This window comes from Rutilus rutilus (assembly GCF_951802725.1).
Source record: "Rutilus rutilus genome assembly, chromosome: 4".
NCBI lineage: Eukaryota > Metazoa > Chordata > Actinopteri > Cypriniformes > Leuciscidae > Rutilus > Rutilus rutilus.
In genome coordinates, this window is record NC_140212.1 from 39,492,635 (window position 1) to 39,518,303 (window position 25,669).

At 38.3% G+C, this 25,669-nt stretch overlaps 1 protein-coding gene across 2 annotated transcripts; it reads left to right on the plus strand.

Annotated features, from left to right (window-relative positions):
- Positions 1 to 1,742: 1,742 nt before the first annotated feature.
- Positions 1,743 to 12,155, plus strand: LOC311289239 (uncharacterized protein). 2 transcript variants are annotated; one of them, XM_084407079.1, is made up of 5 exons: positions 1,743 to 2,006; positions 7,709 to 8,050; positions 8,130 to 8,254; positions 8,880 to 8,986; positions 9,070 to 12,155. In XM_084407079.1, the coding sequence occupies exons 1-5, from the start codon at positions 1,853 to 1,855 to the stop codon at positions 9,206 to 9,208; spliced, it is 867 nt and encodes a 288-aa protein (XP_084263205.1). In that variant the 5' UTR covers positions 1,743 to 1,852; the 3' UTR covers positions 9,209 to 12,155. The 2 variants fall into 2 exon arrangements, with proteins under 2 accessions (XP_084263205.1, XP_084263206.1); XM_084407080.1 differs by having other exon boundaries at positions 1,757 to 2,006; positions 8,880 to 12,155.
- Positions 12,156 to 25,669: the final 13,514 nt, after the last annotated feature.

Sequence of the window (25,669 nt, forward strand, 5' to 3'; positions counted from 1 at the left end):
AAGTACCGTTGTATCAGTGCTGCGCGAGCTCTCTCACAAACACAGACGTGCGGACACAGAGAGAGAAGATAATTGTAAAATGAAAATTGACGGGCTAAGTTTAAATTTGGTTTTTGCTTGTTTTTTTTTCCTGTAAAAATGTCATAAGCATTTTGTATTATCCATCCGTGTTTTTAAAATTTGTTAAATGACGGACGTTTTACTGTTAACACAGCCCTCATTATATGTCGGATTCGTTTAACTTATACTTGATATTGTTTTAAGAATAAGTGATTCGTTATGCTATTATTGGACTCCTGTCTATTCATGGTCAACTGTTTTCTATAAATATGTTTGTATTGGCTAACCTTTATTCAGCTAATGCGTGTCCGGTTTAAAATGTGCAATGTTTAAATCACAAATAGAAGCCCTTTTCCCTGTGGTATTTAGTATCATATTTGGATATTGGAATAATATATTAAGTAGAATATATTAAGTATCTTAATTGTACACACAATGTTCCAAAGTTTTTTTTTTTTTTTTTTACTGTTTTCTAGGGGTTTCTTAATTTTAGACTAGTTGACCAGCACATATTATATGCAATGCAATATAATGCATGTGCCCCCAGAGAGGTTTCCAGAGAGGTCCTTTGTCCTCTCAGGGTCTGGTCGCTCTTCAACCAGACTGTACGGCATTTTCTAATTTCTCAATTCGTACAGTTTGTTGATCTGAGAAGCCGAACGGCTCTTTCTGCTTTGGCTTTATCTGGCACTACTTTTGTTGGTGGAGAAAAAGTAGACAAAGTAACTGTCAATATTGTGTCTAAAATGTAAGTTCCTCAATTTTAACTTCTTGTTTATTCAGCTGTTGTTTAAGCAAGAATGCCTGCATCTAATGTTGTCCTTCAGTGTTAGCAATAGAGCACAAGTTGGATCGGTTATAGTTTAAAGGCTGTAATTTACTACTTAAATTGCAATGATCTGTCCTGTGTAAAGGAAAGTATGTGTCCTGTGCTGTGGAACAGAGACATACCGAAACATCATGTCTGATGTGCTCAGGAAGTGGCTTCAGGAAGTTGCAGTGTGTGCATGTTATTCTCGATATCAAGCAAATGAGACTCGCTTTGCCATTCAAGATGGTGATGCCCTATAGAGGAATGATTATGAGCATCTTTCAAATTATTGATTTGACCGATTCTATACACAAAATTTTATGTTCTAAATAAATTATTGCATTACATTTACACTCACATGCACAATATAGTGGTAACGTAATGTGGTCACTATAATTCTACGGTTTAAAATTGAAAAATCTGTATTGCTAAATACTTTATAGTCATTTTTATAGATTTACTTCACGGATGTTTCTAAACGTATTAGGCCTGGAACACACTAGGTGACACTTAACTGATTTAAAAGGGGACATATCATGAAAATCAGAATTCTTCCGTGTTTAAATGCTATAATCGGGTCCCCGGTGCATCTACCAACCCAGAAAACATGAAAAGTGACAACCCAGTAACTTTTATTTTGTGAATATTTTAATTCCCTTTGTAAAGCACTTTGAATTGCCAAATTTTGCCTTGTTTTAGCCTAGACGTCAGGGCTGTGTTTGGACGGCTATTAGATGTCTCTTAAACAAAATTGCTTGCTGGGCTGTCACTCACACGACCGAGTTTCACATACATCAGAAAAGAGAAGAAAAGACTATGACAACTTCTGCTTCATGTCAACTTTAAGGGTCTGATGCTACTTTTTTTTTTTCTTCACACATTGACCACGAGCTTGTTTGCCTCTAGCTTTAAAAAGAAGACGAGTGCTGATTAGATCTAAAAAAACAAGGAACAAAAATCATTTAATGTTAAAGAAAAGAAATGTCTGATAATATTTATGATGATGTGATCGGGACTGAGTCTGAGGGAAGGCAGACAGAGAGACTGGAGATGACAGTGGAAATCTATGAGAGTGCAGAGAGAGATCATGACTTCAGGACAGAGACAAACACACACCAACCACTTCAGCGTTCAGGTAATCACATTCATTACTTTGATAGAAACATCACAGTCTGCACATGTTCAGTCATCTAATGTCATAACTGTGGTATTCAGGATTAACTTAGTCGAGCTTTGGTTCTACTTTTTGTTCTTCTGATGCTATTATTGGATTTAATTACTAACCGTTTGTATTTAAAAACAGAGCAACATGTTTACTCAGCTTGTTTACTCATAAATCTGATATCTGAAATGATTTTATGAACTGAACTGTACACTGATAACATTGAACACAACTGAAGCACAGCGTCAGTCTATTGTTTGCCCTTTATTGATGAAGCGAACCTCAGATGAGGTCAGGTGTATTTGAGTGTCAGAAAAACTGCACAGATACATCCAGCATTAGTTTGGTGTTATCATGACGGTTTTATGGAAGACCTGAGGCCTTCATAATAATGGTCATTGTGTTGCTGGAGAAACAGACTGTAGAATTACTGTATTTAACTGTGAAGTTAGTTAATGCCATCAGATTACTATAGCAATTGTGCTCCTGTAGAATTACTGTTTTTAAAGAGCACCTATTATGGCATTTAAAATGTTCCTAATATTGTTTTAGAAGTCCCCAACAACAGTTTTGCATGCATGCAATGACAAAAAAAGACTTTAGTTTTCTTATAATATGCATTTATTTTTACCTGTTTTGACCGCGATTCTCAAATGATTCGTTTAGTGAATCACTTTTCAAAACCCCGCCTTTACGTGACGCTAATCTGTGGTGATTGGTCCGATGATGTTAGCAGTGTTTACAGAGATAATACTTATTGTTTAACATGGAGTACAATGATGCTTTTATCAATTAAATTGTGTTATAATAATGATTATAGTCCACTGCTTTGTAGTTTGTTGTAAAACATTTAAAATGAGATAAGGAATTTAATGTTATGTTAGCGAGCATAGCCCAGAGTTCATATTGTAAAAGCACAATCAGTCTTTGTTTGCGTTAGCCCGAGGCATAAACATTACGTTTAAAAAAAAAAAAAAAAAAAAATTCCAGTTACGAGGTATTACTCTATTCTTTAAGACAACTCCTAAAACAACGACAAACACTTCACATATCTCAATACAATTGTCATTGAAGACCTAGAAGCTACACGGTGCTTACACAACAAACCAAATAATTATTAAGCATGCTACATAAAACATAAAAGCAACACTTATTAATAACACTTACAGGTTGTGATATGGAGGAGGAAGTTGATGCAAATACACTTAGAACTGAACCTTCCTTCAATATCAGCCGGCTCGCGAATCCAAGTTTGATTGCATTTAAGTTGGTAAAGCAATCGTCTTCAAAATGGCGCGAACAAAGCACAAGGCTTGGACTATACTTCTGTGGTATAGTTGCATATATGAATTGTAGCCACTGATAGTCTTCAAATGCTTCAGAACACAGCGTCTCGTCGCCGTGATGTTTTCAACATTGTTTTCAAGTTTTCCCTGGCCTTGGAGCGCAATAAGTGGGCATATCGTATTCAAATAACTTGACAAGTTGACGTCATCTAGTCAGAGAAAAAGCTTCGGTCTTCTAACGATTCATAAAAATGACTCCGAGTCGACTCTTACTTTTGAAAGACAATAACTTTATATACGGTGCACTTTCATATTTCAAACTTTGCAGGATGTTTTTGTTCACTTAGATCTATGTTACACACTACATGAAAGGTAAATTTCAAAATTCCATAATAGGTGCCCTTTAACTGTGAAGTTAGTTAAAGGACAAGTTCGGTATTTTACACTTAAAGCCCTGTTTACAATTCAATGCCAGTGGTTTGCTTGCAATTGGCAAAGGTGCATTATCGCCACCAACTGGGCTGGAGTGTCTATTATTCAAGCTCTCAACGGAAGAAGTACGGGTGTGAGGCGTTTGGAAAAATAGATCCACAGTTTTACAACGAATGGTAAAACACCTGTTGGAAAGCATCTTTTGCAGCGATTTTTTTTTGTGAGCATATCAGTGAACACCCCTGATCACTCGGTGAGTTTCACGTCTTTGTAAACGAAAGTTTAATGCGTTTTAGGAAGGATTGTTCCAGTGCCCATAGGCTGCCATTGTGTAGGTGGGGGGGGAAGCGAAATAAACCTAAAATTCTCGGGCCAGCAGCATTTGTCCAAATTTTAATCTTAACCATTCTATTTCATCAGAAACTATCTGTAAACAGGGCTTTAAGTGTAAAATACCGAACTTACCCTTTAATGCCATCGGATTTCTGTGATTTAGCAGTGTGCTCCTGTAGAATTACTGTATTTTACTGTGAAGTTAGTTAATGCCATCAGATTACTGTGATTTAGCAGTGCGCTCCTGTAGAATTACTGTATTTTACTGTGAAGTTAGTTAATGCCATCAGATTACTGTGATTTAGCAGTGCGCTCCTGTAGAAATACTGTTTTTAACTGTGAAGTTAGTTAATGCCAGTTAGAGTTCTCTCTCTCACCGACGGCCCGACGCCGATTCAACATGACGAATCGGCCGAAAAAAGCAGAGGAGGACCAATTTCAGCTGACGGCGTGGAACACACTGAGAAAACTTAGTCGAGCTAAGCTCGAGTTCACCCAGATACTCTTAACCTTATTAGCTTAAAGATTATATTGGCAAACGGACTTGTGAACTGTCATAATGCCTACATTAAAGGTACAGTCTGTAAGGATGACAGCTAGCTGTCGAAATGGGTACTGCAGTCCAAATTCAAAATATTGGAGATCGTTGTTTCAGACTCCTTCCTCCTCAGACTCGACGCTCATGTGGGTTGCCAGTTTGAGAACACACAATAGAAACGGGGACAATTGACAATGAAAGCCGAGGACACTTACACACTGTAACTTGATGAGTTGATTTATCCATGTTTTAATATGTTCTAATATATTCATTGAGATTTTTAGATGGGAATTTTTAGGTCGGGTAGAATCTACAATCTCTGACCCAGTTTGTTCGTTTCCAATACTCTGTGTTTCCTGCAAACTGCAGGGTTGCCAACTTTGGGACTTTGGCTGGAGTGAGACTCTGTAAAACTTCAGTGTGCGCGCGCGCGGAGAAATTTTTTGGCAACCCTAACCCTAATTTTAAAAATGTCAGTCCTTGTTTACTTAGTGTAAACCCTGATTTATGGGGGGAAAAAGAAAAAAAATGAATAGAATGGAAACGTGTTTTCAAAATGTACAATTAATTTATTGATTGCACTAAAAAAAATTAAGATAGACGTGATTAAATAACAAACATGTAAAACAACAACATCAAAACAATAAGAAATCTCAAAACAAAAGGGACACATAATAGTTACTCCACCTCCCCAGAAAACCACAACACAAGTTTCACACATTAGGCCTGTTGTAGCCTATGCCACAGTGGCAGTGGTGGCCTGCTTCACCACCTCTGCAGGAGGCTCGTATCTGAAGCAGGGTTCAATCCGTTCATTGTGTCTGTCACGTGACAAATGAACGAAAGACTCGGAAGGTAATTATTTATGTTCCCTGTAAATTATTTTTGACTGCATTATAATGATTTCTTTATTCAGAATATGATAAAGACTGCGTAGGTGGATGTGTTCGGGGAATTTGGCTGTTAAAAGTATAACATTTAAAGCCCCTTAAATGAATGAAATGACAAGAAAAAAGATTCGTTAATTTTAATGAACGAGGTAGAACAAGCGAGTCAGTAAAATGATCCGAACTTCCCATCACTCACAGGGTGCCATCAAGTGACAGTCTGTTCCTGGTGTCAGTCTTGTTAAGGCCAGTAACTGAAAAGGTTCGCTCCGCATTTGAGTGTGGCAGGCTCAACACAATCTGGGCAACCTTTCATAAATTGGGTAATTTTAAAATGCCACTTGCCCGATTTGACAAAACGTAATTTGTACCATGAGCCTATTTTTATTGAGCAGTTTAGCTAGCCCACATAACGCACGTCAGACAACGTTCGCAACTATAGTTGAAGTCTGTACTCTCGGCACACAGACTGATTAGGCAAGGCTACGTCTGTAGTGAAAGGCACACCATTTTATTATCTGCTTACCTTGATTGTCATCCAAACTTTCAAACGCGCATCAGTGGCTCCGACTCTGAACCTATGCTCTGAACTCTCTCTGAACTTTTCAAACGCAACTGACGTATCAGGTGCAAGGTTTTCAGCGAATCAACGATCAGAGAATACTGCAGTGAGAACGTTGTAGGGAGATGTTAGCCTACAGCTGTTGGCCTTAAACTCCTCTCCTGTCATTGATACGCTGTGGTCTAGTCATCAACAGAAAATGAACGGATTGAGAGGGGAGAAACATGGATTTTGGCGTGACATTTCTTGCGTGTGCGCGAGAGCGTGAGATTGATGCTGAAAGCGTGAGTGTCACGCCAGATGCGTGAGAGTTGGCAACCCTGAAACTGGCATCCCAGGGTATCGAAATACCATTAAGGTGAACCAGCAGTGGGCACGATCACACACAGACCAGAACAAAAAACAGACATTCCAACACAGAACGGATTAAAGAAATAAGTAAAATAACTGGCTGTAGAAGTGTTTTTCAGAGAAACGAGTATGTGAACTCAGCATGTTTCCTAAATATCTGCAAACATATTGTGGTATTTTTATGCTTTAGTAGAGTGAAAAATTACATACAGCACCTTTAAGGCCACAGCTTACCTTACAACTTTATTTCCCAGTGGTCACCACAGAAAAATGCTAACGTTGTTAGTACTAAGAAAAGCTATAGTTAACCAATGTTTTCTAAATGAGGCTCCAAAGAAATTTCCGACGGTGTTTCTAATGTCTCACAGTTTGCTACTAACTTAATACGGTACAATTAACACTAAAACCAACATCTTTAAATTTGCATGATCAAACCTACGTGAGTACGTTAATGGCTAACAACATAATCTACAACTAACGCTATTTGGTTAATACTTTTAAATTACATGCACTATCATATAAAAAACAGTCGTTTAATTGAGCAAATTGTGACATTTTAACACTTACCGCTGAATCCATCAGATGAGACCACAGAGGAGACGAGGGCGCTCAATGACACAGTGTTCGCAAAAGACTGAATTTACAGTAGTTTCCTGCATTATTTTCACAGTACAATTCTGAATATGGTATTTTGAAATATCACAGTTAAAGCCTGTGTGATAATAATGTAATTTACTGTGAAATATTAGTTCCTGTAAATAATTTACACTGTAGGTTCTGTGGTACACAAATGAAAATGTTTTGAAGATTTCTTGAGATAAAAAAAAAGCTTAAAAAGAACACGCTTTTAAAGCGCTATTAAAAGTATCATCAAATATGAGCTGGGGGATTATTCCAAGTCTTCTGTAGTCATTTGATATGTTTGTGTGAAGAACAATCTGAAATTCAAGTTGTTTATTGATCAACTTCTCCAGTGAGCTGTTAAATGATGCAACTGAATAAGAGTCACCCTGAAAATGTGTTCACTTGAACCCGGCTGCTACATCTAACCACACTACCACAATGGTGACATTTGGCAAGAGATTTTTGTTATGCACATTTATTGGTATTATTATCATTTCCATGACCAAGCGAACAAAAATGTCTCAGCATGTTTATGGCAATATAAACACTGATGGAACACAAGATCTGGACAGAGGCACTCAGAGAAACCATACAGGTAAACATAAAACACCATTAGGTAATTAATAAAACCTTTATCATTATTTTCTTTACTTTATTTTCAGGAAGTGATTATGTGAAGACCAGAAGCTCCAGAGCAGCTCCAGTGTGTTTGGTGCTTCTGTGTGTTCTTCTGCTGACTGCAGTCATAGTGCTGTGTGTCCACATCCATACCAAGAGCACAAACTACACAGAAGAGAGACAACAGTTACTAAACATGATTACCAACCTCACAGAAGAGAGAGACCGGCTACTAAACATGATTACAAACCAAACAGAAGAGAGAGACCAGCAGCTAAACAAGGACATAACCTTGACAAATGTAACCAAGAACAATTACCAGACTAATGAAAGAGGCCAGTTCAATCAGGAGATAAATGAACTGTGGAAGATGCTCAATGAAATGGGTAATGTTAAACTATAGTGTTTCCATAATTCAGTACCAGTGGTAAAAAGTGCTAGTAGATGATCTGGTTCTGTTTACAGATGGATGTATTCATCAATCCAGTTTTTACTATATGTCTTCTGAGGAGAAGAGCTGGTCTGAGAGCAGAAGATACTGTACAGAGAGAGGAGCTGATCTGATCATCATAAACAACAGAGAGAAAGAAGTGAGTGAAAAATAGATTGACCACCGAAGGTTGCGCTGCACTCTTACAGTATGACCATCATCTCTGTCATCAATTCCTCAACCTCCTCTTTTCAAACCCATAAGACTTTGTTCTTCTTCAGAACACAAATGAAAGATATTTTTAGTGAAATCTTAAAGTTTTCTGTCCCTCCATTGAAAGTGTATTCACCCAAAACTCTGACGGTTCAAAATGCTCATCGAACATACGTAGAGATCAACCGTTCTTGCTTGATGCATGAGAACAAAATTGCTCTGTTTGTTCGCTGATCAAAGTTTATATGTGAATAAAAGCTAAATTGAATCTGTTCATCATATAAGGTGATCGTGTCTCTTCAGAACACTTGGATTAAACGGCTCAATTCATATGGATTTATTTTACGATGTCTTTGTGAACTTTTTTAAGCGTCAGAGTTTTGGGTGAATAGACTGTTAATGGAGGGAGAGAAATCTCTCAGATTTCAATATAATTATCTTTATTTGTGTTCCGAAGATGAATTAAAGTTTTATGGAGCTGGAACAACATGAATGTGAGGAACTGATGATAGCATGTTTCATATTTAGGTGAACTAACCCTTTAAATGTAGTTTCCTTGTTGGTTCTACTAGGAGCTTGTAAAGAAGATGTCTGGAAGCACTGGAGTCTGGATGGGTCTGACTGACAGTGATGAGGAGGGCAGATGGACATGGGTTGATGGCAGCACACTGACCTCTGGGTGAGAAATCACTGAACTGATTATTCTCTAATAAATGATCATATCTCACAGTCTGAACATCTAATGCTGATCTGTTGATGCAGGTCCTGGAGGTTGACAGAACCAAATGGATATGAAAAAGAGAACTGTGCTGTGTTATATTCATCAGGGTGGTATGATTATCCATGTGAAAATGCTTTTAAATTTATCTGTGTGAAAAATATTTTAAAAATTAGTAATTAAATATATTTTAATCACAGCTGTAATAACATGTGAACTGTGTTGTAACTGAGTCAAGTTTCTTTATATTCTCCCCATAGTTGTAAATAATGACAGTCACTACTTTATAGTGACAGTGTGTAAAGTATATATAAAACATGATGACATCTTATCACAATAAATACATTATTTATTAATGTATTTAATAAATGAGTCCAAACACAGAGTTCAGTCAAATATAACCAACAGTAGCTTGAACCCAGAACACAAAACGATTAGCTGTGATGGAAGACTGAAGATTAAACCTTTAGATGACACACAGCTCATATGCTGAAGATTGACCAGATCAAAACAGTGATGGACTAGTTAAAGGGGTCATGACAAATCAAATCAGCCCTGATCTTTTGACTAAAAAGATGTCTTTGTACCATTAAAACATAGCTTAGCTTAAATGTCCTCCTCATTATGTCTTAACTGTTTAAGTTCAGACATAAACTGCTTTTTTTACGTGGATACTCGCAAAGACGGGCATTTTGACACATAAGTGTGTATTTGACAGTCCAATCCCAATAAAAATAATTCAGTTCAGTATGAGTAGCGGCTTATATGCATTTCGTGTAAGATCACAGCTATTTAGTACAACAGTAAAAGGCTTTACGTAGCGTTATATAGTGTGCTGAAGGTACACAGGCCCATTGATTGCCATTGTGTATATGAACACTGCAAAATATACTTCTTCTTACTTAGTATCTTTGTCTTAGCCTAGAAATCTAGACGCACCCTAGCGGCAGCAAAATTTATTTTGCAGCCAGGGTAGTCTAGCAACTCTCCGTTGACTTTAGGAGCTGTAAAAACCTAAATTGGGTCAGGCCAATCACGTCGTGTATAGAGTAGGCGGGGCGGGCTTAACATGATGACGACAGAGTTGTGACGGTTCCCTGCTACTTGAAAACAAAGAATGGCTGCTGCTTCTGGAGAACAGTCTTTCGAATCGGCTTTGGCCGTGACTCTTATTGCGTTATAAGCGCTGTCCTATTGCGCGCAGAGGGAATGGAGATTCCCGCCCCTCAGATTGAGCCGTGTCTATGGTGAGTTGCCAGACCTAACCTCTTGATGTAGGTCTGGCTTGCCAGGCTATCTTTGTCTTGTTTCCAGTCCAAATATCTAAAGATTCTTAAATCAAGAAGCATTTACTAGATGAGTAGATTTCTAATGAAAAATAAATACAAATTAAGTGAGTTTAAACAAGCAAAATTATCTGCCAAATGGGGTAAGAAAAAAGTTAATTCAAATGGAAATCAAGAAAAAAATCTTAATTCAAATAGAAACCAAGTTTTTTTCTTACCCCATTGGCAGATAATTTTGCTTGTTTTAAGCCAAAACTCAATTAAGTTTTTTATTTAACAGAAAACAAGATAGAGTTTCTTATGTCGTTTTACTTCTCTAGTAAATGCTTCTTGATTTAAGAATTTTTAGATATTTGAACTGGAAACAAGACAAAAATACTAAGTAAGAAAAGTATTTTTTGCAGTAGATCAGGGCTGTGCGTTAACTTTTTTACACATAGCACTGCTGCTACAGAGGTTGAAAGTTTTGTAGCACAGCCCACACAACTGTAGCACAAGTAGAAAACATCTCTGTTTTACCATCTCTGAAAACCAGAAGTGTTGCAGTTCGTCTTTAAACAGGCATAATGTTACATACAGGGCACAAATAATACAAACCTTAACAATCAATGTTTTCAGTCAAACATTTTATTTGCCAAAAATGGCAACCTCTTGCTTATAACTTTAAGTCAATTTTGTTTGTAAAGCCAAATATCTCTAATCAGAATCTAATGTCAATCCACTTTGGTTGGGCACTTGAAAATACCACTTAATTTTCCTATAAATCATTAGAAAGGTCTAGAGTTGTATTATAAAAATTTTTCAAGGAGTCATATGACGGTTCTAAAAAGAACATTATTTTGTGTATTTGGTTTAATGCAATGTGTTTACGCGGTTTTACGTTCAAAAAAGTAATTATTTTACACATACTGTAGTTTATTGATGCTCCTCGAGCCCCGCCTTTCTGAAACGCGTCGATTTTTACAAAGCTCACTGTTCTGACAAGCGCGGTGTGCTCTGATTGGCCAGTGATCAAGTGCGTTGTGATTGGCCCAAATACTTTAAGCATGTGACGGAAATGTCACGGCCCTTACCATATTTGGAACATCAGCTCCCAAAGCAATAATGACAGGTGATACAAAGATATGTAAAGATAAAACCATGTCTCCTCTATACTGCTCAAAACACGCATTAGTAGTAAATTCTTGAAATATGAAAATATGAAAACATACATACAGGCCGTGTCTTGAGTCAGAAGGACCAGACTGTACTTGCAAAGATGTACTTGCCCCACTTTTTAGAATCAGCCTTTGTGCACAGCCGGCCTTGTACTCTCCCAGGTTCTGGAAACAGTCCTGTGAAAAATGCGCAGCACACAGTCGAATATTTATGTTATCAAACCTGGAAAAACTCACTCTTTGAATACTTAATCATAAAGTACAAAATCAATAAAAAGCATGGCAAATATTGCCTAATGGTTGATCACAAGTTTATTTTTATTTTATTTTTACAATTGGCCCTCTCCCACTAAGTGAAGAACGAAATGTAGCGATGAAGGTCCTCCTTCCTTCATCTAGAGACAAAACTGGGGAGGAACATGATCTGTTTTCTGGTGGAGGATACGTCACCCTTAGTGGAAACACGTTAATAATGTGAGTACATTTAGAATAATTGTATACTGTTTTCTACTGTATATTAAAATACAATTACAAAAAGGTGTCAGTCTTAATTTTAGATATTATTTTTATTGTTCAACAGTAATTTTTATCTGGTTTGTTTTGGAAAACGTATTATAATACTCTTAATGATTAGCCTATATTAGTATAAAAACCATCAACACATTTTTTTTTTTCAACCAAAGTGTGTTAAGAAATGGTGACTGTGGAGCAAGTGTCAAAATCTGCAGTGAGGATGAGTGAAGTTTTGTGTGAGGCAAACATGAAAACTTCACAAAAGAAGATAATAAAACTTCTGTCCATCTATCAATCCTTTTCAACTGGGAGACTAAACGTGAGAAGTCAGCAGTGGAAAGGTAGGAAATTAGAGGGAAACTACCTCTGGGTCCCTTCGCTATTACAGCACTGGAGGGAAAGAGCGCTGACCTTGAGGATGAGAGGGGTCTGAAGTTACCAAAAATGAGCAGACCATTTGAGGCCCCATTGTGTAGAGACCCCAAAAGTCCCTCAAGCTCCAGAAACCCTCCAAAAATATGAAAATTCCTTTTACCTCTCTACTCAGCTCCACATCACTGTCTCCACCTTGTGGGCATCCTACCTCTCCACTCAGCTCTGCAGAGGAAACCAATATCTTTCAGTTTTAGAAAAACATGTAGGCATTACAAGCAAAGTAATTGGTAAACATACATATGGTACATAGATTTGTTGGACTGTTTTTGCCTGCCCTTGCAACGTAAGCAATAGAATATTAACAAGAGAATATATCCCTTTGTTTCCATTTTACATGTGTGAAAGAGGCTTGAAATGGGAATAATGTATACATACTTATTTCCATAATAGGACCCTTCAAGCCCTTTAACGCACTGCACCTACAATGGAACTTGAGAGTGAGGTTACAGTACATGCTATTAATAACTTTGTGAAAATCATATTGCTACATCATTTCAGCAATTCACCCTAAAATGACTCACTCTGGTGTTGTTCTAATGTCGTATGCACTTCTTTTATGCACCACAAAATGAGAAATAAAAAAAAATGTCCCACTCGCAGTCACTCATATAATAGGGACTTAGACAAGAATGTAAAAATCACTAAGCAACCGTAAACAGGACGGCGCAACGTGGCATTCAGTCATTTATTGAGTTCTCATCCATAGGGGGGCCAAATTATTTTTTTACTAATACTATTTTAATACTATTAAATAGAAATATTACCAAGTAAAGCAAAAAAAAAAAAAAAAAAACCAAGAACCCCAACGTTCCTAAAGTATCTCTTGAGATGCACCACATATTACGTCATCACATTGGAAAGGTCACGAAAAAAAATATGATAAAATAATAACTTGATAAAAATAGTAATAATAATAAATTAAAACAAAGATGTCGGACGATTTTGAAGTTGGAGGAGAAAATGAGATGTTTTTCGCCCTTCCCTACCTTACCAAATAACTTGATGACGTGATGACGTAATGCGTAGCACATCTCAGAGATGGCACACAAAGGGCATTTGTGGTTAAAAAGTATATATATATATATATATATATATATATTTTTTTTTTTTTTTTGAAAATGACCGATCGTTTCGCTGGATAAGACCCTTATTTCTCGACTGGGATCGTGTAGAGACTTTGAAGCTGCATTGAGACGGACATTTGGACCTTCTTTGAACATTGGTATATTCTGTGTCGAAAAATCCTGGAATGTTTTCCTCAAAAACCTTCATTTCTTTTCGACTGAAGAAAGAAAGAAATGGATATCTTGGATGACATCAGGGTGAGTAAATTATCAGCAAAACATTTTTTGAAAGTGAACTAATCCTTTAAGACAGTGACTGACACCTACTGGCAGTTTGAGTTTACTATTTAAAGTACCCTTTAATTAAAAAATGTCAATTTAGATCATTCATTTTATATTTAAATACTGCATAAAAAACAATACTAGCATTTATGCAATTGTAAATGCAGTGTAAATTTATTCATATGTGGATATCTGTAAAAAAAAAAAAAATTAACTGTAAGACCCTATTTAAAAAAAAAAGTTCACCCAAAAATAAAAATCCTCACCCCGAAAGTATTTCTTTCTTCTTATAATAGCAATATTCCTTCGTAATTATTTCAGGGCAAAGAATTGACTCGGGTCTTCGTTCAAGTTTCATTTGTTTACTGAAAGTTCTTGCACAAACAGAAAATAAACAATAAATAAACTCCGGTCAAAAACTGTGTTGCTCCGTCTTTCTTTCTTTCTTTTAGGAAGTGCCCAATTCTTAAAGGGAACGTCATTCTTAAAGGCGCTAAGAACACTTCCAATACTAAAACGGAGCAGACCATTACAACTTAAACAGGGGGGTGTTCAACGAATGTACATAAATAACATGAACCTAAATTATACTTAAACATTTAAGCCTTTAGTGTTAAATTATAATTATTCCAATTATGGCTCTTACACTTCTGCTGAACACAAAAGAAGATATTTTATAGAATGCTGGTAACCAGATAGTTTACAGTAGCCATTGACTTCCATAGTATATAGTCTTTCCTACTATGGAAGTGAATGGGTGCCGTCAACTGTCTGGTTACCAGCATTCTATAAAATATCTTCTTTTGTGTTCAGCGGAAGAAAGAAATTCATAAAGGTTTTGAACAACATGAGGGTGATGTTGTTGAACTATTCCTTTAAATTATTCATGGTGAAGTACTCATTGAGGAAGTATGACTGAAGTATGAGTAATGTTTTTGCTGATTTTGGCAAACTGAATGTTTGGAGATCATATCTGGAGTAAATGCACTTAGGGGAGAGGTCAAAAATTAGTCATTTTTATCATGATGTTCGATCAAAATGTGTGCAGTAGAGGGTTAATGTGTTAAAAAGCCTGGAATATTTAGTGGATTTAGTTATAAAATGGAAATATGTAAAAAAAAAAATATATATATATATATATATATATATATATAATAATGCTAAAAATTTTTATTTAATACATTGCTTAATAACAATTGAAAAAAAACTATTTACTGTGGTAGAAGACTGTCTGTGGCGTGGCAATAAGATAAAAGGGGGCCCTTGGTGTTGCTATTGCCCTGGGGCCCAAAGTCCTCTTAATCCGGGCCTGTCTGTATGCTACAACTACACGGTGAACAGTGACTTATCGTATTTCAAGCTAGCTGTTAGATTTAGTCAAAACAACGAGAAGATACGCTCAACATGGACCAAAAATAGAAAAAAAGCAGATAAAACAACATTTATGAATTAGTTAGTCAACAGAAATAATGTCTCTCAGAACAGACAGTGCATCAGTAAGGCCAGTGACTTCACAGACACTGCTATCCTCTTCTCCACATTTAGGACACTGGCTAGAAGTTTCTTGCCACTGCAGCACACACACTTTACATCCCACCAGGCTCTGGCAACAGACTGCATACATTGGCTGCTGGAGGGGTCCTGTAAAATAAGAGATATCCAATAAATGAAATTTGAATTAGTCTTCAGTCATTTTGTCTGCTCAAAAGTTTTTACACAAAGTTCATTCTCAGAGAAAGCAACAGGAATTTAAACAAAAAAATGTTTACATTTATGTACAGTTTCATGATACGAAGACTTCAGTCGCAATAGACAGGCTTATACTAAACAGCTCATCTTATGGAAGCCGATGTGAGAATATCACATGATCAGTATGCAGAATATTTTTTTCTGTAACATTCCATTATTGGATACTTTATTTATGGATTAAATCATGGCCAACTGCAAACAGCTCATTTCCATAATGGCAACAGTAACTGAGTGATGTTGCATACACATGACTTGATGGAAATGACAGAATTGGCTAAATGAATTTATGCAAAGCATCAGAGTGTGTACAAAAGTAACGAGTTAGCAAAGCAAACCTTTGCATATAAGACAGTTGAATGCTGCCCGTAGCTCTTGTGCTTGGGAGTCTGTGACCACCCGTGTGTTTCTCCTGTCACTGGAGTCAGAGAGCGTGGCTTCTTGTAGACCTTGGGCAGTCAGCACAACTTCTTCATTTTTTTCAAACTCATTATTCTGCAAGACACTGCTATCATCATCTCTCGGACTGAAATTAAGATAACACAAAAGATAATCAACATTAAACACACACACTAAAATTTATTCAGACACCTTCAACATTTCTCACATGATCACAGTTTATTCGCTATAGTTTAGAAAATGGTAATAAAATATGACAAGAACTCAAAATTATCAAATCAGTTTTGGCCAACCTTCTGTTAGACTGTCTCACAAATGAATTAGGTTGAATATCTGTCAGCTGTTAAATGTAACTACACAATTACATTATACCAATTTAGCTCAACCAATTTCCTAATTAATTACCATTCATTTAGTTCAGTCTGTGGTGTAAAAAGGTCGCATTTGCAATTAAAGAAAAAAACACTTAGCAAAACATTATTTAGTCAAAGTGTCTGAATATTTTTTTTTGTCCCAGATTTTTATACATTTGACTGGTAGTCACTGTCTGAAGAATATTTGGGTATAATATGTCACAGTTTACTTTATTTCTCAATATAAAAAAAAATATTAAACATAATATCTGGTGTCTGAATAATTTTAGGTTTGACTGTATATGACTGGCTGGCATCACCTGTCAGTGTTTAGTGGCAGCGGGCAGGCTGATTCTGGCAGGTCACGTGACTCTCTGTCGCCGTGGTCTTCATGATGACCCGTTGAGCCATGTTCACAAATTTTCAGACACATTGTACACATTTTTTCTGGAGACCTGCAAAGTACACAAGCCCAAACATTTCTTAAGTTTTTGTTTGTTTGTTGATCTATCTTTTTTACAAAAACAAAAAATTTAACAAATTGTTGTTATTATTATTGCTTAAAACCTTTTTTTTACTCAACGTACAATCTCATCATGCTCTACTGACACCAAATTCAGTGTTTAACACTTGCGCTTAATCAGTAATAAGATTCTTAACTAGCAGCACCTGAAAATCCTGCCGATTTTCTCAGTGTACGTGTCATCCTCCCTTACTGTCACTATCTTGTTACTTTTGAAAAGCTAATAAAATAAAGGTCATTGCTAATAAACTGGATGTTATTTAAGTTCTGTTGATTTTATATGAAAATAAAAATGATGAGCAAGACACCCAGAGTACGTGTTAATTAATTTCACCAGAAATACGTGTTTAATTATTTATTTAGTTTTAAATCAGACAATAATATCACACTGTTAGACAGTTTGGGAATATTCACACAATTTATACGCATACAAACATGAGATCAGAGTTATAAGCCGCGTTTCCAACGCAATTACCAGGAACTATTTGTCCCAGGAACTTTTTTCATAGGAACTTGCCCCAGACCGTTTGCTTACTGCGTTTACACCGCGGTCTAAAGTACCGGGGAGATTATGTAAATTAGTCTGGTGACGTTGAACTGCGTGCGACTGCTCCTCCCAGTCTGCGACGGACAGGAAGCGGCTTTGTTTTGAGTTTTGAGCGCGTTTTGAGTTTTAAGTATGGAGGAGATTCAAGCTGTGCTGCTTTTGTGTGTGATCTATTGGCTTCCTAACGAGGTAATTAACAAAATGGCAGAAAAGAGACGAGCTCTGATACTAAAGCGTATTCAGAAAGCTCGTAATGCTAGATATAAAAGTAGACAACGTTTGTTATCAGCTATAGCGGACATTGACCGTGAGATGGATGGGACGAACGCACGCCATCGGGCAGAAAGAACAAGATTGGTAAGAAATGAATCCATCAAAATGAACAAGAGTTATGAATAATGTTATTATCGATTACATCAACTTATTTTTTGCAACTTTTGTGTGTTTTAGATATGGGAGTACTATCGAATGCGTCGTGTTTCGCGATCGGTTTGGATGCACATTAGAACAACAGAATGGTGGGACAGCGTGGTTCCAACTTTCACCGAAGCCCAGTGGATAAAGAATTTCCGGATGTCTAAAGATACTTTTCTGTACCTCTGTCGTCGATTGCAACCCCAACTGGAGAGACATGACACAAACTACCGACATTGTGTACCCATTCAAAAAAGAATCGCCATTGCACTGTGGAAACTTGCGACCAACTCAGAGTATAGAAGCATCTCACATTTATTTGGAGTCGGAGTTGCTACTGTGTGTCACTGTGTTCACGATTTCTGCTCATCTGTTGAGAAGGTACTCATGCAAGAAGTTATCCAGTTACCAAACAGTGAAAAGTTAAAAGAAATGGCGACGTATTTTGAGTGCAGATGGGGTGTGCCACAGTGTGTAGGTGCAATTGATGGATCACACATCCCCATTCTTGGACCAGAGGAGTACCACACAGAGTACTTCAACCGAAAGGGCTGGCATTCGATCATACTACAGGCTGTTGTGGACGGAAGAGGTCTCTTTTGGAATGTTTTTTTAGGAGCGCCAGGGAGCCTGCATGATGCCAGAGTGCTGCGTTTGTCAGGATTGTGGGACCTAGTGGATAGGGGTTTGTTACTACCTGATGTAACCAAGAACATTTGTGGACATGATGTGGGGTACTATGTCCTTGGTGATGCAGCCTATCCTTTGAAGAGCTGGCTGATGAAACCTTTCACAGACAACGGACGACTGACACCCCAACAACTTGTGTACAACCATAAAACAAGCAGAGCCAGGGTGGTGGTTGAGAATGCTTTTGGCAGACTAAAGGGCAGATGGAGGTGTTTGCTAAAACGAAATGACTGCAATACACACAAGGTCAAATCCCTGGTGATAGCATGTTGTGTTCTGCATAACCTCTGTGAAATGAATGGTGATGAGTTCAGAGAAGAATGGGCTACGGGTACATTCAACCAGCCTGACGGGGCACTGTCATCCACTGTAGAGGCCGAGGGTCTAAATGCACGTACAGGTCTAATGAAGCTTTTGACTACAATGTAGTAAACTAAAGTATCTCTGGTTACACACCAGAAAGTTTTTTTTTTGTTTTTTTTTTGGTAAGGGAAAAATAACCTTCAGGTGCTGTAATGCACTTTTTTTATGCTGTATACACCTGTTGTACATTGTTTTGGCTGTGTAACACTTTTTTTTGTAAATAAAAATTATTACTTCTGAATCATGCTTTGGTTTTAATTTCTGTTATCACCTTCTGTTTACAGGTGAAAGTTGAAAAATGAGAATAACATGCAAAATTTAATTTCAGTAATTCCACTTAAAGGAGAAACTAATATATAGACTCATTACATGCAAAGTGAGATATTTCAGATATGAAAACCAAATTCAAAATTAGAATAAATGTGAAGTTTTCATAAGCTGTAAGCCATAGTCATAAAAATTATAACAGGCTTGAAAATGTAATACACCTTGCATGTAATGAGTCTATGAGTTTCACCTTTAAATTGAATTACTGAAATAACTTTTGCACAATATTTCAAAATTTGAGTTTCACCTGTATATTTGGCTGTCAAATATAAAATGTAATTTCATAAGTGACTTAAATGACCTACACTTTGCTTATTTTAACCTGTGCACTTTCACCGGAAATGTTTTACATCTAACCAGCACTTCAACACCTTACCGTAAGAGCTAAAATTACCATGGAGATGAAAAGGCACTTGATCTCAAAGTGACATTTTACAAACTTTATTTAACACAAGGCAAGTACTGCTTACAATATATATATATTTTAAAATACAATAATGTGAAAAGAAATAAATTACGAGAACAGTAATATATTGTGTAAAGAACTGGGCAAACTGTCCAAGAACAGACAGAAACCTGGCCCTCTGCAGGAATGCAAACAATATATAAAAATTAGAATTGTGCAAAGAAAAATAAAAAATGCAAATGTGCAATTTAAAGTGCAATCTCAGAGTTCAAGTGGCTACTTTTTGAACGACTGGGCAAACTGTCCAAGAACAGACAGAAACCCGGCCTGAAAGTCCCTCTGCTGCCGTCTGCTTTCTTCAGCTTCCGACTGCAGGAACGCCAACTCCTGCCTCCTCATCTCTCTTTCCTCAGCCTGGCTCTCAAGTAACAGCTGCATATATTTGTCACGCTGTTCTTGTCCAAGCTGCAGGGCGGTCCGGTTAGAATCTTCCATGTCCCTCAGCGCATCAAGGAAGTCACAATCTCTTTTCCTCTTCCCTAAGTGCAGAAACACATGACAATAAATACACAAGCCCACCCTGAAAACCATAAAATACTTATTTTAAGTGTTTTCACTACAAAATCTTAAATTTGAAACTTGTGTTGGGCCATCATGTTCCATATTTTTTAGCATGGGCCATTTAAGTTTGCAATAAAAAAATAACACAATGACCCAAAACCATTAGGATTACAATTAGGTCAGTTTTGAATAGGGGTGTAACAATACCCTCGTGTCACGATTCGATACTTATCACGATACAGTGTTATTGCGATACTCCCAAGACATATGATAAAAGGTTAACAAAAAATTTACTGTTGATTAAAATGCTAACTTTGATATTACATTGTGGGTTTAAATGAATAAGCTTGGACTTGGTGCTTGTAACCCAAGGACAATGGTGACACCAGAATAAAAATATTCATGATTCTGAAGCTGAAAATACTTAATTATTTTAGACGAATATGCTTAACATTGGTAACATGTTTGGCATTATCCGGACCCAGAAATATTCCCCCAATGCATTATATTATACATTAATATCAACATCATTTTAATGTAGTACTGACACTAAAACTCTGAAAACCTGAATTTTTTCTCACACAGTAATTTTTATTTTGGGTGACCTATCCACGATACGTATTGTTGCATTTTTGTATTGCAATATATTGTTGCACTATATATTATTACACCCCTAGTTTTGAAGTATATTTTTATCAACAGACAACGTTGTTTAATACCTCGTCGTGTGTGTGTTTTTCGGCGGAAGACATGGGTTGAGGGCTACTGGTGATTGCAGGGGAAAACACGCTGGTCTCTGTTGCCTGCACATCATTGGGGTCATTCATTTCATCTGTAAAAACACACGTTGAAAAAAGTTAGTTTGTTTTATCACTGCAACGAGTTTAAGACGATATCATGTAGATGTGTAATCATTTACCTTCAACCGACTGGTCCTCAGATTCATGAATGGATTCCAAAAATGCAATTGCAGAGTCTTTTGTCACCGCTGCTCCAGAAAATGCCGGCCTGTCTCCCAACAACGCGTCCAGGCGGTCAAACCACTTGTTAGTACGCCGATCGGACCCGCTTCTATTGTTGTGATCCTTGACTTTTTTGTAGTCTTGTTTTAATTTTTTTAACTTCTCTCTGCACTGTTTTCCAGTGTGAACAATGCCCAGCTCGTATAACCGACTCAATATTTTCAGGTATACCTTTTCATTGCGGATTGCCGTTTCCAGTTCCCGCTGGATTTCTTCTTCCGCAAATACGCTTATTAAAGCCTGGACCTCGTCGTCGGTCCAGCGGTCGTATTTTTTTTGTAAACTCCATATTAATTTCCAGACAACTCTTTACTGCACAAAGCCAGGAAGCACGATTTTTAAAAATGGCGGCTAAAATAAAATGCTGCGTGGAGTCAACCAATCAAATGTGACGTGAGCTCAACCAATCAGCATGTTCAGCGCACAAGTCCCACCCCGAAAGTTCCTGAACTCTGAAAAAGTACTACCTCGCCAGCAGGGACTTTCTGGGACTTTTTTTACCCGGAACTTCATTTAGACCCTTGGTTCCTGCGGTGTAAACACACCGAGTACCACCCCAAAGTTCCTAGTTCCTGGGGAAGTTCCTGCGGTGGAAACGCCGCTTTAGAAGAGAACAATACGTCACGGTTGTTTAAACCAATGAGCATTAAGCTGTGAGTCAGCAAGTCATTTTCCATCATGCTTTTTGATCAGCGCCAAAAACTATAAATGAAGCATACTTTAAATATTTTACATTTTGACCCAAAAAAATGTTTTTTAAACAGTTATTTCATAATTAGTTTTTATTTTCAAAAAACAAACAAATGATGACTTTGTAATTCACATTTTGGTTCTTCAAATGATGTTTTATAAACAAAGTTCGGGAGGAGCACGTTCAAATAATCAAATAATCAATCAATCAATCAACCAATCTATCAATCATCTCATCAAACAATTACCATGTCTACCCTATCAGCATGAGAGGAAGCATATATATATTCACTCTGTCAACTCACCTAACTTCCTTGACAGTTTCAGCATTTGGCCTCGCCCTACCTTCCTATCATTTCCGAAATGAGCTCTCCCGTCCAATGAAGAATCTTTCGTCCTTCAGGAATCTTTGCCGCAATCCTCTGGTGTTATCTCACGGGCGTCAGGCCAAACAAACGGGTCCTCGCCACCACGGGCGAAACATCCGCGATCTCCTTCCGCGAATTTCTCTAAACCGGACCATTCAATAATTCCTGCATAGAGAAATGGACAATAAGGCCCGCACCACGCTCGCGTCTCGGCCAATGCCGCCCTCTTCACACGAAGAAACGGGCCTTCCTCCAAGACCAGGCCGCCGCAGCAGGCCCTCAGTAAGCCGCGCCGCAGATTCAGTCCCGGCCGGCCAGCTCACACTCTAGACCCGCTGGCTCGACTCCGTGAGTGCTCAGCTCAAAACCTTCTCATTTTGTCCCTGGTTAAATTTCGCATCGCTTCAGTCGAGTCTCAAGCACAGTTATGCCATCTGGATATTAATTTTGATCGGGGAATACACGTTTTAAACGGTTTCTGTTCAAATTATTTGACGTCATTAACGCGCTGCTTCCTTGTGGCTTAAACTCTCACGTAGGAACATAGCTCGCACATTAGATTGCACGCACACAGAATCATTAAGATCCTATCGTTAACGCTGTCTAGCTTCACCATTTAAAAAAAAATAAATAAATAAAAAAACATAATCTGATTCAGAACGAACAAAATCGGCAGGTCATGTGACCCATAGTTTGAAAGCAAGTTATTTCCAACACCACAGCAGCACCACCTCTTCATCTAACAGGAGCCCTTTCTTGACCCAAATGGCTCTCCAGTCAGTTAAAAGCAAGTCAATCAAGTTCTTCTACTACAGCTAATCCACTCCACTACCGCAGAAGTACCGTCACTCCGTCTAAACTTGTTCCACTTCCACAGCAGTATCATCTACTTCACTCCAGCAGGAGCTCCGTTACTCCGTCTAAACTTGTCCACTGCCGCAGCAGTGTCAGCTACTCCGCTCCCTCAGGAGCTCCATCCAAACTTGCTCAACTGCCGCAGCAGTGTCATCTACTCCGCTCCCGCAGGAGCTCCGTTACTCTGTCCAAAATAGTTTGGATATTTAAAAGCAAATTGAAAAGCAAGTTTTGGTCCACTGCCGCAGCAGTGCCATCTACTCCGCTCCCGCAGGAGCTCTGTTACTCCGTCCAAACTTGCTCCACTGCCACAGTGTCATGTACTCCACTCCTGCAGGAGCTCAGTTCTATGTCCAAATTGTTTCGGATATTTAAAGTAAGCTGAAAAGCAAGTTTGGTCCACTGCCGCAGCAGTGTCATCTACTCCGCTCCCGCAGGAGCTCTGTTACTCCGTCCAAACTTGCTCCACTGCCGCAGCAGTGTCATCTACTCTGCTCCCGCAGGAGCTCCATTACTCCGTCCAAACTTGCTCCACTGCCGCAGCAGTGTCATCTACTCCGCTCCCGCAGAATCTCAGTTCTATGTCCAAAATTGTTTTGGATATTTAAAAAGCAAGTTGAAAGCAAGTTTGGTCCACTGCCGCAGCAGTGTCATCTACTCCGCTCCCGCAGGAGCTCCATTACTCCGTCCAAACTTGCTCCACTGCCGCAGCAGTGTCATCTACTACGCTCCTGCAGAAGCTCAGTTCTATGTCCAAAATTGTTTTGGATATTTAAAAGCAAGTTGAAAGCAAGTTTGGTCCACTGCCGCAGCAGTGTCATCTACTCCGCTCCCGCAGGAGCTCCATTACTCCGTTTAATTGCTTTCACTGCAGTGGTTATTCCATTCTCCTCCGCTTCCGCAGAAGTACATCACATATGACCATCCCCAGCCTACCACCTTAGAGGCACACCCATCTGACGCCATGTTAGCTTTGCACTCTGCAAGTTTTTTGGGGGGTCACCAACATCATGGCGGCTGTCCGGCATTTATTTGCAGCTTTTGGGGGGAGTACTCTGGGTTCGGGCCGAATACCGAGCCCGGAGCCCTCTCCTCGGACAGCACGCCAAATACGCATTTATTCTATCTGACTTATTTGTAAGTGTGAACTAGTGAAATGATGTTTTATAAACAAAGTTCGGGAGGAGCACGTTCAAATAATCAATCAATCAATCAACCAATCTATCAATCATCTCATCAAACAATTACCATGTCTACCCTATCAGCATGAGAGGAAGCATATATATATTCACTCTGTCAACTCACCTAACTTCCTTGACAGTTTCAGCATCCCTCCACCACCCCGACTCCTCACCCTTGGCTTGTTCTTTCACAGCCAGGAATACGGGGGAAGTACTCTGGGTTCGGGCCGAATACCGAGCCCGGAGCCCTCTCCTCGGACAGCACGCCAAATACGCATTTATTCTATCTGACTTATTTGTAAGTGTGAACTAGTGAAATGCGAATCAAATCAAATGGGCCCATTAGAGTAGGCTACTAATTATTAACAGCTTACCCAAATCATGAGTTAGGCATTTCGTACTTATTACATAAACAGTCTTGTGTATTTATTAACAGTAATGGTAAATATAGTGCTAGCCTAACCCTCCTTTTCGGCCTCCCTCACAAATCCCTTCATAAACTTCAACTGGTCCAGGATTCAGCTGCCCGAACCCCCTCCGTTCACCACATCACTTCTGTTCTCCAACAGCTTCCGTATCCAATGACCGTTCGCAAAAACCCGCCCCCCTTAGTTACTGTTGCTATGTCCGACAAGCCACGCCGCTCTCACACCACACAATGTTCTCACGAAGTGAAAAATACATCGCGGAGCAGAGAGGACACTGACAACACGCTGACAGACAGACCAGTTTACTTTTGATATAAAACTTTATATCAGTCTCAACTTTCAAATTTGGTCATTTTTTAAAAGAAATTTAAACAATAAATACCGTTTTGTGGCTCTTTAATGTGTCTGACAGATCGCTGTGGTGCCTCAGTTAAAGCTGCTCGTGAACCGATCATCTCTTCCTTCTAGTTCATTTATAGCATCAGATAAATATGAATGAACATAAGAAGGATTGTTGTTTTAACCACGGAAAGACTTCAGTGCACTACGTTTTTCAAGTTCAAAACCTCCAACGTTAATCTACTAACTCTCCTGACTGATTTGTCGGACAAAATGGCGGATTATGATTGGTCAGATCGCCTGTCAATCAAAACTCCCTGCGAAGGGTCAATTCAAAGTCATTGTTGACTTGTGTGTACTTGCATTATCCCAAATATTTCCAACAATGTTTAAATCCAGAGAAATCATCAGTTTTAACTAGTGTAACAGCCCGTGTCATTGCGTCGCCTGTCAATGACATAATATCCGCTTTACCCTCGATTTCCATAGAAAGCAAAACTTACATACTGTGCCTTTAATAGTAGTTACTAGAATGTTAATATTGAGTTACTCATTTGTTCTTGTGCAGTTATTCAGTATTATTGACAGAACAGTATTGTTAAGTTTTACCAGAATCTTTGGTAAAGATATCCGTTCTGGATCCCTTTGGCATCTTGTCTGAATCTGAGTCCCGCATCCAGGAACAACGGGCGCTC